Source organism: Tachysurus vachellii, chromosome 17 (assembly GCF_030014155.1).
Source record: "Tachysurus vachellii isolate PV-2020 chromosome 17, HZAU_Pvac_v1, whole genome shotgun sequence".
NCBI lineage: Eukaryota > Metazoa > Chordata > Actinopteri > Siluriformes > Bagridae > Tachysurus > Tachysurus vachellii.
This window is the reverse complement of record NC_083476.1, coordinates 6,758,448-6,770,515: the sequence shown is the minus strand read 5'-3', so window position 1 is coordinate 6,770,515 and position 12,068 is coordinate 6,758,448. Positions and strand designations below refer to the sequence as shown.

General features: G+C 38.8%; 1 protein-coding gene across 2 annotated transcripts in view; it reads right to left on the bottom strand.

The window, feature by feature from the left end:
- The window catches only part of unc5da (unc-5 netrin receptor Da), a 198,458-nt gene that overhangs the window by 24,579 nt on the left and 161,811 nt on the right, over positions 1-12,068 (bottom strand). The window contains exons 5-9 of one of the 2 annotated variants that reach the window (XM_060890757.1): positions 11,830-12,010; positions 9,077-9,244; positions 8,767-8,931; positions 8,027-8,062; positions 6,970-7,158 (exon numbers count right to left, since the gene is read on the bottom strand). In XM_060890757.1, coding sequence (XP_060746740.1) covers positions 6,970-7,158; positions 8,027-8,062; positions 8,767-8,931; positions 9,077-9,244; positions 11,830-12,010 — 739 coding nt within the window. The remainder of the gene's footprint in view (positions 1-6,969; positions 7,159-8,026; positions 8,063-8,766; positions 8,932-9,076; positions 9,245-11,829; positions 12,011-12,068) is intronic. The other variant, XM_060890758.1, reaches the window with a different exon arrangement.

Sequence of the window (12,068 nt, the reverse complement as noted above, 5' to 3'; positions counted from 1 at the left end):
CACATGCCAATGTTGTGCAAATTTTTTTATTTCCACGTGACATCACGTGACCTCATGTGACGTCATCAGAATACACGTGAGGAAGTTCCCCTCGTTGTTCTGAGTGTTTTGATATGTCACATGTCCATGTTGTAAAAAGTTTTTTGATTTTGCATATATTGAGGGCGAGGCTGTGGCACAACCGGAAGGCCAGTCGGTACACTAATTTAAAAGTTTGTTCAGAGTATCACCCTAAACGAGCTGGCCGAGTTTGGTGTAGATAGTTCAAAAGCTTGCCGAGTTATAAACCTCCAAAGTTTATAATGGGAGTCTATGGGAAAAAAGGCCATTTTGAGACCCGGTACCGGAAGTACCGGTACTCGGATCGCTTAAAAAAGTAATAGCAACAAACTTTAGACCAGGGTATCTAAACATATCCGAATTTGGTGCATGTGGCTCGAAAGCTCTAGGCCGCATTCAATTTTAGAAATTTTTGTCTAAGCTTAAATAGGAAAACAGAATGTTGGCTTCTACAAAGCCAACATAATAACAATGTTAAGAAATCCTTAAACATAATTTTAATAACGATTTGTTCTAAGGACCTTTACAAAACGTTGAGGCAACATTCCCTGTTTTGTGCGAAAATGAGGTGAGTTAGTATGACCGATGTCTTGCCTCTGCAAAAAAGGATCTGACCGTTTCATCACAAGTGTTTAGATTCCCAGTTAGGGAAACTGTAAAAGTGAGATGTACTGTATACTGTATGCAAGTATAGAAATGGCCCCCATAAGAAATATAATACAGCTTTGCAATCTGGCTCGGTTTACAGCAATGTGTCTCCTAACATAAACAGATCATCTCACAATCCTGGCATCATATATATATATTTTTTTTGCAATTTTCCTTTATTCTTCCATCCGATTGTTTACGATCAGTATGAGGTAGATAAAATGAGCTGTGCTGGGAAGATTCAATTCTACATTCCTGCAATAACGTTCCCTGAAGTGGTGTTCTGGTACTACAGCAACAATATCACAGAAATCATCCCCAAGCTACATCTTCTCAGCCAGACACTTCAGTGTTTTGCCAGAAATCGTGGCATAGCACACTGAGAGGCATGTTTAGTGTGTGTGTGTGACAGAGAGAGCGAGATATTCTGTGAGAGTTGATTATCTTATATCTCACTGCATTTTGTAGGTCTGACACATGCCAGTGACTGACATATTTTTTCGAGTCTCTTTTTGTTATTGTTGGTGGTTTTGTTATTCATCCCTTAGCTGTGTGCTATCTTCTGTTTGTCTGTCATTACACTGGTCGCATTTGCAAATGAAATTTGATATTCACAAAAATAGAAAAAAGAGTGCTCCTGAGTTCATGTAAATTTACCTACAAGGAGATTCTTCTAACCTAATGTAAATCTTGACTGCTTCAAATTGTGCAATTTACAAAAAACCTGCTATTTAATTAATTTAAATTTCACACACTGTAAGCTGTGCCCTTTATGGAGTTATTTCTTTTTTTGCATCGGGGCAAACTAGACCCGAGTCCGACCCGATCGGTTGGCAATTTTTTTTAACCCGACTGGACCCGAATGTTGCACACACTGATGCAGCCCTGCACGCACCAGTCAGACAGAAAAGTAATCGCTACAGCGTGGATTCAAAACTGGTTGACAGGTCTGTTTCAACAAAAATTAGCTTACTTCCAGCAACACAATGTCGCAACTGGTTTTGGCAGACAGAGGAGAGGTTGGAAAAGGACTCGAGTCGATGCACACACACGAGATACAGTAGTTCGGGTCTTCTCGGGTCCGTTTGGTAAAAACACATTCATTTTAAATTACTCGAGACCCAATGCAGCTATTATTATACTCGACCCGTGTCCGAGGAACATGTGAAACTTTTAGACCCAAACCCGCTCGGGTCTCGGGTCAGACCTCGGGTTTTCGGATCTAAGTGGACCCGTGAAGACCTCTAAATCAGAGGTACTAAAACTAAAATGCACACAACTTTAATGTAATATAGTATAACTATATGTTAATACTAATTAGTACTGTTTTGTACTAGTATTGTCCAGGTGGGTGAGGGATAAAGGAACGGCCGTGGCAATGGCATCATCCGTGGAGTGGTTTGGAAGATACACAAACTGTAGAGGGTCCAGTGAGGGTGGTAACTGGGTCTTGATGTGCCTCATGACGAGCTTCTCGAAGCACTTCATAATGATGGGCGTGAGTGCGACTGTACGATAATCATTGAGGCAGGATACTGTAGACTTTGGGACGGGGACAATGGTGGCTGTCTTGAGGCACATAGGAACAAAAGATCTGCTCAGGGAAATGTTTAAGATGTCAGTGAAGACTTCCGCTAGCTGTTTTGCGCATTCCCTGAGCACCCTGACAGGAATGTTGTCTGGTCCAACATCCTTCCGTGGATTAACTCTGCATAGAGTTCTTCTCGTGTCGGCCATGGATAGACAGAGTACCTGATCGTTACGGGGAAGGATGGTCTTCTTTGCCGCTATGTTGTTCTGCACCTCAAACCATGTGTAGATATCATTCAGCGCATCTGGGAGGGAGGCATCACTATTACAAGGTGAAGCTGTAGTTCGTGTAGTTTGTGATCGGCTGTATGCCCTGCCCTATGCGCCGGGTGTCTCCGCTGTCCTGGAAGTGGTTGTGGATTGTCTGGGCATGTCTGCGCTTTGCTTCTCTGAGGTCTCAGGACAGTTTGGCCCTTGCTGTTCTTAGGGGCGCCCTGTTCACTGTTCTGAAAGCTAGTGCTACTGCCGCGCCGCCATCTTGGTTTACAAGAGATTATATGAGATTTATATTTGCTCCCAACATTAAATGCTTATCCTACAGAGGGTCAAAAGAGCCTGGAGTCAATCCCAGGGGACTCGAGGTTCAAAGCAGGGGACACTCTGAACTGGAAGCCAATCTATCATAGTACACAAACACACACTAAATCACACACTACGGACAATTTAGTAAAACCCTTCAGCCTACAAAACATAGGGGAGGAAACCAGAGTACCTGGAGGTAACCCCTGAAACGTGGAGAACATGCAAACTCTGCATACACAGGTCAGTGGTGAGAGTCAAACCTCCAACCCCAGAGGTACAAGGCAAATATGCTAACCACTAAGCATTCTATACTGAATTTAAAGGTAGTGTCAGGCAGGGACACTGGGATGTCAGGGATAGAAATCAAGAACTTAGCAAAAAAGACACACAATCAACAGATATAAATAGGGGATAAACATACTGTAAGGACCCGCATTCATGAAAATTCTTAGTGTAAAGAATTCTTCTAGTGACAAACTTAAGAATTTTGATATAAATGTGGGCGTTTCCCCTTAAAATTGAAGAGAAGATCCTAGTAAAGATAAAAGTTATTCATAAAGCATCTTAACCCTTAAAGGAGCTCATAAGGTCAAAAAGATTTAGGAGTAGTTGGAAGACTTTTAAGAGGCTTGCTTCTAAGGTGAAGAGAGAGAAGAAATGTATTGTATACAATATTTAATAATGATAGTGAGTTAATAAGATGATACAGATTAGATCGTGTAGGGATTATTTTTGTGACCAATCATATTAGAGATGACATCTGACATGGTATAATTTGTCTCTGTGAGATTTCTGCTGTGTCAGAGATGTTTACATTTACATTTACATTACATTTATTACATTTATAACATACAGTACAGATATTAGCGCATCTCTAATATGATCGGTCAGGAATGTGATCCCTATACGATATAGACTCAAATATCTTAACATAGAGACAAAGTGAAGGCTTATAATAGATCATAATTTAAAAGCGCTCATATATTTTTTTTATTGTACAACCAATCACAGCCTTCAAAAAATGTGTCATACCTAGTAACGGGTTAAGCCCCGCCTCCTCTCTAAGGTAAAAGTTGTTTTATTTTCCTTGCTCAGAGTTGCTCTGAGATTAGATTCAAAATTAGACATTTTTAAGATCAATTAGAACAATCATTCTTACTAGCTTTATGCCCAGATGTGCAGAACGGGCTAAGTAATGGGCAGAGCAAACACAAGTGAAAACACAAAACATAAACAAAAGCACATGGCACAAGACATTGTCCAAGCCATAATGACAGTTATGGTGAGATGTGTGTTGAAAAACAATTGTTGCTCAAATAATTGTTAGTGAAAAGCTCTCAGGTTTGTGTGTGTTTAATGATTTGATGAACTGCAAAACTGTAAATTCAAGGTGTTGGCAAATGGACTTAGAGCTGTGTGTATGTCTGTGTCTGGGTGCATTGTAGACAGTTTGATGGAAGTAAAGTGCAGTTTTGTTGTTCGTGGTGTGTCTGTGTGCGAGCAGGTGGTAGAATTTAGAAGTGTGTGTGAGTCTGATGATGGCACATTTTTAGTGTGTGTCTGGGTGCACACAATGGCAGTGAAGTTTAGTGTTTGTGATTATGGTGGAAGAATCTAATGGTCTGATTGTGTGTGTCTGTAGATGTGCATTAAAGTTAATAGTGTTTTGTGCATGATAGTGTGTTTATAGTGTGTGTGTGCGTGTGTGTGCAGATGTGTGCAGTAAAGTTTAGTAATGTTTTATGCATGATAGTGGCTTTTAAGTGTGTGTGTGTGTGTGTGTGTGTGTGTGTGTGTGTGTGTGTGTGTGCAGATGCATTCAGTAATGTTTAGTAGTGTTTTGTGCACAGTGCATTTTAAATGTGTGTGTGTCTGCAGATGTATGCAGTAATGTTTAGTAGTGCTTTGTAATCGACAATGGCTACATGTTCTTCTGCTACTTCAGTAAACAAACTCCATTACAGAATGCCATCACCATCATATCCTCCTAGTGGGAGAGTTTACACAAAGCAGAATAGAGCAACATAGAGCTTTAAGAGAGAGAGAGAGAGAGAGAGAGAGAGAGAGAGAGAGAGAGAGAGAGAGAGAGAGAGAGTGTGTGTTTGTGTGTTCAGATACACAGTAAAGAGCTTCGGTATTGCTAACAAATGTTTTTGATAACTACCATAACTACCACTTGGGGCACAATTACCCTGCAGTCACACCAACCGTTATAAAAGATTGTATTTGTTGTGCGATGCTGTGTTGTGTTGTGTCCTGCAACATTAAAATGAGCATTTGATTAAGTTCTCTAGTAATTCTTTAGAAATGATGCTCAGTTGTTACAAACTGTATTTTTTATGTATTTTTTTTATATCTCTTTTTTTTTATCCACACTTGATGACGTTCACGTTATTTTTAGTTCATCACAGATTTTTAAGATTTCTGTAAAAAACGAAAAACATAAAAAAAATACTTTTTGGTGTAAATAAAAATAGTTTTGGTGTAACAATTGTGTAAAACCTCTGTGTCAGGTTTGTCAGGCCGCATTTGGCTTGATATCATCACCTCTTCTTCTACTTTCTGCTTTTCCTTTTAACACAGCAAATCATCTGTTTCCACCTAACTCTATCCTCGGCATCCTCTACTCTTGCACCAATTAAATTTATTTACTCTGTAAACACATCCATATATCTCCTATTTGGTCTTCCTCTTGACCTCCATCTTCAACATACTTCTACCATCTCCCTCCTCTGTATGTCTAACCATCTCAATCTAGCCCAGCCAACCTAAGCTGTCCCTCTGTGTTCGTTCCTAATCCTGTCCATCCGCATCACTCCTGATGAGAACCTCAATATCATCTCTGCTACCTCGATCTCTGCCTTTTCTTTGATACTTGCTGACACTCTTCTGTCACACAACACTTCTGACAATTTTCTCCACCCACTCCAACTCACCTGTACAATTGCCTTTTCACCTCTTTCCAATACTCCCCGTTACACTATGACCCCAAATACTTAAACACCTTCACCTTCTTGACCTCCGCCCCCTGTAACTTCACTGTTGTACTTCCCTTCCTCTCGTTCATTCACATGTATTCATACACATGTATTCTGTCTTACTACGACTGACTTTCATTCCTCTTCTTTCCAAAGCAGACCTCCACCTTTCCAGGTGTTCCTCCACCTGCTCCCCACTCTCACTACAGATCACAATGTCATCCGCAAACATCATTGTCCATGGAGATTCCTGTCTGACTTCATCTGTCAACCTGTCCATCACCATAGCAAGCAAGAAGGGACTCAAAGCCTATCTGACGATCCACATGTTTAAATTTGGCACTTTTTAGGCTGGATGACCTTTCTGACACAACCCTCTCTATTTATCCGGGCTTGGGACCGACACAGAAGTCACTGGCTTGCAACCCTTGTAGCTAGATTGCTTGGCAGCTCATAAACTTCAAATATCATCATGCACCAACCAAGAAAGAAGAGCACAGAGGAAGATGAATATTCACTACAGTGAATAGTTCACCATAGTGATGTGGTAGGGGATGTGGTAGCTCAATGGTTAAGGTGTTGGACTACTGATCAGAAGGTCATGAATTCAAATCCCAGGTCCATCAAGCTGCCACTGCTGGGCCCCTGAGCAAGGCCCTTAACATGCAATCGCTTAGTTGTATAAATTGAAATAAAAATGTAAGTCACTCTGGAAAAGGGGGTCTGCTAAATGCCATAAATGATGAGTTCAACATTTCACTATATAAGCGAACTAATAACTGCAAATGTATTTTATAATTATAAAATAATATTATAATACTTTTATAATACTAACTAATCACATAGTTCATATACTGCATCCCGATCCATATACTACCCTTCCATTAGTATTCCATTGCTTTTATTACTACTTAGGTTAACTACTTAGTGTGCATTGTGCAGTTTAGAACCTGACAGTATGGCTTCTGTCTATATGTGTCAGCTATGAGGATAATACACATGGAAAAATGTTACAGCAAATCTGACGTTAAGAAATGTTTTTTCCCTCAAGTAGCTTACAATAGCATTTTCACTAGCATAATTGTACATGCTTTAGCTTTATGTATCTTTCAAATGTAATTAATCAATCAGTTAATGAATAAATAATTCCTGGTCATGGTCATGGTCTCACCTTGGGTGTTGCTCTTAAAGGTGAAGGACTGAAATCCTCCAGTGAGCACAGAAGCATCGATAGCATCGACGCCGCACTCACTGTGGCTCCTCCTATACAGTGTGACAATGACAATCAGCATCACTACGGCAACTGCACCTCCTCCCAGGCCTGAATATAAAGCCACATCACTGCTGACCTCAGCCTCTGCTGATAGATACAAGAAAAAAGAGAGCATATACATTACCACAAATACATTAGAACCCAGCGAAATTATTTTCTTCACATATGACAGTTTGTTATGAAGTGCAGGGTCAGCAGGGTCAGAGAGGCATAAGGGCCTTGCTTAGGGGCCGAACACTGGTAGCTTGGAGATGCTTATGATCAGTAACCCAGAGCCCACTGCTGGCAAAAAGAGATTAGATTAGGATGGATGGATGGATGGATGGATGGATGGATAGATAGATAGATAGATAGATAGATAGATAGATAGATAGATAGATAGATAGATAGATAGACAGATCTGCAAATTGCTGCAAATAATTTTATTTTTTCTCCTGAGACATCAAGTAATTGATTATAAAAAACAAAAAACATGTCACAAATTTCCTCTCAAAGTATTCTGCAACACAATAAAATCTTCTTTTGTGTCATTTTGTGCTTTTATGTTTCCTGCTTTGGTTTCTATCATATTCCCTTCTTGTCTCTACCACTGTCTTAACACTAATGTGCTTACCTGTTCTGTGTTTCACCATAATTAGTTGTGTCTCTCTTATTTATTGCAAAGTCTTACTACGATTTCTATTCCTCTAAATGGCCTTGCTTTTATATATATACATGTATGTATATATATATACATGTATGTATATATATATATATATATATATATATATATATATATATATATATATATATATATAATATATATATATATATATATATATATATATATATATATATATATATATATATATATATATATATAGTTTACCTCTTTTCTGACCCTTGTTTAGCACTCCTTCTTGTATGGGCTGAAATAAAACACATATTAAAATACACACATTTCAAAGAGGCTTACCTTGAGGAACCTTTAAATCATGCAGGAGGTTTGGATCTGCAAGTAGACAAAGACACACATTATTGATAAGAGTATGCAATGCTTATGAACAAATGTATATTTAGATTTCTTGTATATAAACTAGTTAATTTTACAACACACCCATTAACTGCCCTGTCTGTTCGATTCACTCACTCTCACTCACTCATTTTCTACCGCTTATCCGAACTACCTCGGGTCACAGGGAGCCTGTGACTATCTCAGGCGTCATCGGGCATCAAGGCAGAATACACCCTGGACGGAGTGCCAACCCATCGCAGGGCACACACACTCTCATTCACTCACGCAATCACACACAACGGACAATTTTTCCAGAGATGCCAATCAACCTACCATATATGTCTTTGGACCGGGGGAGGAAACCGGAGTACCCGGAGGAAACCCCTGAGGCAGGGGGAGAACATGCAAACTCCACACACAAGGCGGAGGCAGGAATTTAACCCCCAACCCTGGAGGTGTGAGGCAAACGTGCTAACCACTAAGCCACCGTGCCCCCAGTCCAGACCCAGTGGGTCCTTTATTAGTGCTTGCTGCAGTTTCAAAGTTTGACCACTAGGTGTAATAATAACTATAGGAAGTTACACATTTACATTTATGCCATTTGGTAGACACCTTTATCCAGAGACTTACAGAAGTGCTTTAAAGCTCTAGAATTTACAAACAAGCTGTTTGATTATAATGTGGAAGGGACAATTACACACCTTGAGTACACAGATCTCCAGTGCAGTTTTCGGTGTCCAGCGCACTTCCATCACACGCCTTCCCTCCATGTTTGGGCTCTGGGTTTACACACTCTCTACCTCGCCAACGTTCACATTCTGAACTGCACACAGACCAGAGAGACCACCCGGACCAGCCACCATCCACTACACACACACACACACACACACACACACACACACACACACACACCAAACACTTTCTTTACCTCTCCATGTTCAATTCCACATCATTTACATTCTGATGATCTAATAGAGAACATACACACACATAAATACAGTGACAGCTCACCTGGACAGGGTAAGGAGCATCTGCTCTTCTGTGTTGAAATACCTTCACAGAACGCTCCTCCGTTTAGTGGCGCCGGATTGGTGCATGTGCGTGTGCGTTTTATAAAACCCCGCCCACAAGGCACACTACAGTCTGACCAATCAGACCATGAAGACCACCCGCCATTCACTAACAAATGAAGGAAAAATGGAGAAATTGACAAGCGAGATTATGACAGCATAGGAAAGATACTTAATTGTATACTATATACAGTGATGTAGCAATGAGACACAGATTTTGTCTTAATGAAGAAAATGGAACAAAATGTAAAGTATTGGGGTTTCAACTATTAAATCTCTCACAAAATAAAAATATAAACATCAGTTATAAAAGAAAAGGTACATTCTGTTACAGAATACAACAACTCTCTAAAAACAGCAACGAGTTGTGACCATCGATGTCGGTGAGGCAAGACGACACTAATAATGACGAAGCCTCAAACAAAATTACACTGAGAGGCTATCACACTTGACTTATATCATACTGTATATGCTCTAGCCAACTGTCTTGTGAATTTTTAGCATAACCCTAAAATAGATAGCTGAGATTCGACAACATATAGTCATCCAGTGCACAGTCTATCAGCTTGTTTTGAGCAGTTTTAACTGCAGACATACCCTCAAGTGTGTTGACAGGTTTGAGCACAATTACCAAACTCTCAAAAAAGAACACACAAGAAAAAGACTAAAAGCAGCCATAGAAATGTGCCCATTGGAAGAGAGACACATTCACTTCTTTTCTCTAAATTTTGAATGAAAAAAAAATATTTCAAACACATTTATGGTCTTTTCAAACATTATCCATAACCCTTACCTCCTTTTCCTCTCCCAATCTTCTGTACATCATAGACACATTGAATGTGCTACATGTACACGTTGCTGATTATTATTATAAAATATTTAATAAAACTTATAAAACTTAAAAGCCCAGTCTGACATCCCACTTATTAACTTTAATGTTCATTCTGTTCCTTGTGCTCCACTGAAAATGTTAAAAGTTTGATCACAGGGCAGGAAAATCTTGCCCCAGGAGATCTTTATTAGTGTTGTTGCAGTTCCATTTTCGACCAGTAGGTGCAATACTAACAACTAAAAATGTACTTTCATGGCATTTGGCAGACACCTTTATCTTAGACTTATAGAAGTGCTTCAAAGTCTCTATTTTTTCAAACTAACAATTTTACTGGCAAGATCTGAGATCCAACTGAGTCAAGTTAATAGTATAAAAGTCAGAATCCTACATTACCTTATCCAGAGCAATTACGTTTTTAGCTCATTTTGTACGATTGAGAGTTAAGGGCCTTGCTCAGGGGCCCAGCAGCGACAGCTTGGTGGACCTGAAAGTCGAGCGATCTGTAGACTCGCACCTTAAATTCTAGTCTACCATATCCCACATAAGTGCAAGATACCTAGCTCAACTTAATGCACACTCCTGTGCAACACCTATGATTAATAATGACTAAATCACTGGAAAATCAGCTTATATCTCTTTTATTTGTTAACATTTCTTTTATTTTTTCATTTGTTGGTTACTTAAAACTGTTCATTAAGTCTTCAACAGAATTTAAAACATATGACACTGTGAATAAGAACTTCACAAATAAAACTTTGACGTTTATTTAACACTTTAGTGTAGAAAATCTTTTAAATAATACATTTTAAAATATGAATTCCTTTTGTGAAAAAGTATCTTGATATTACTGCATCTAGAAAAAAAAACATTTCTTTTCACCTAACATTTTAAACAAAACAAAAGTATAAAAAGTATACAAAAAAAATCTATTTTTGTTAGAAAGCTGGATATATATTGTATATAACTCATAGATTAATTGGTATGCATATTTAAAATGTTAAAAGTTTAAAACTTTGAAAACTCTGAAAAAATTAGATCTATCTAATTCCATAGTTTCAACCACATTATAATTAAAAGTTTAATTTGTTCCTTTAAGGTCTGGTTACTCTTGCAAAAGCAAGCCACAGTAATTAAATGGAGAACAAGGTAAAACATTTTACATGTCCATTGCTGAGGTTAAGGCTGATAAGTCAGACTATAGAAACAGTATCTGACTCATTCAGAGCATACATTTTGCAAATTTCTTTTTCTTTCTTTCTTTCTTTTTTTTTTTTGAGATCAGTATTTCCATGCATTGTCAGATTACTTCTTTATAGGTAGAAATAATTGATAAAAAAAAGTTGCCTCACTAGCCCACTAAAAGCTAGCGTTGCTTGATCTAGCATGTTATGACAGCTCATGTCTGAAGCCATCAGTGCACTCAATCCGCCTTGCTTTAGCTAACATCTGCTTGAAAATATACACTGGAAGACTTATAAAGGTGCTTGAAGCCTGTAATGCCTGGCTATTCAGCATGTGAAAGGATCATTAACTCTTTACATATGCTGTTTGCACAACTGATCAAAACCAATCTGATACATAGACACATAGCCGTTTCTCCATCACGCCTTTCAGTCTAACCCATTAGCTGTTTGAAAAATGATAAAGATGTGCCGTGTCGCATGCCACAGATTATGATTTATAACTGGTATTGGCATATAGATCAATATGGAGAAAACAGACTTTTAAAATAGACAACGATGTACAATGACGAGCGTGTATTATAGTCTGTTTATTACTCAATGTATGTGCTGTTCCACTTCAGTAGATAAATTCATAGAATGACATGACCATTCGTATTTTCGTTGTTTTCGTCAACTCACCATAAACAATAACAGTAGCTGAGGCACTACGTCTTCTAGCCACGATGTTGCTGGCTACACAAGTGTAATTTCCCGAGTCTGAGAGACGTGCTTCGTTAATAATAAGGTTGTGATTTGTTCGAGCATCAAAATGAACGTCAACAAGTGTGCTGACTGGTTCATCATTCTTCAGCCATTCCACCTAAAACATAAAGAGAAACAGAAATAAAAGCTTGAGTGAAATGTTCGTTTGGTGCAGT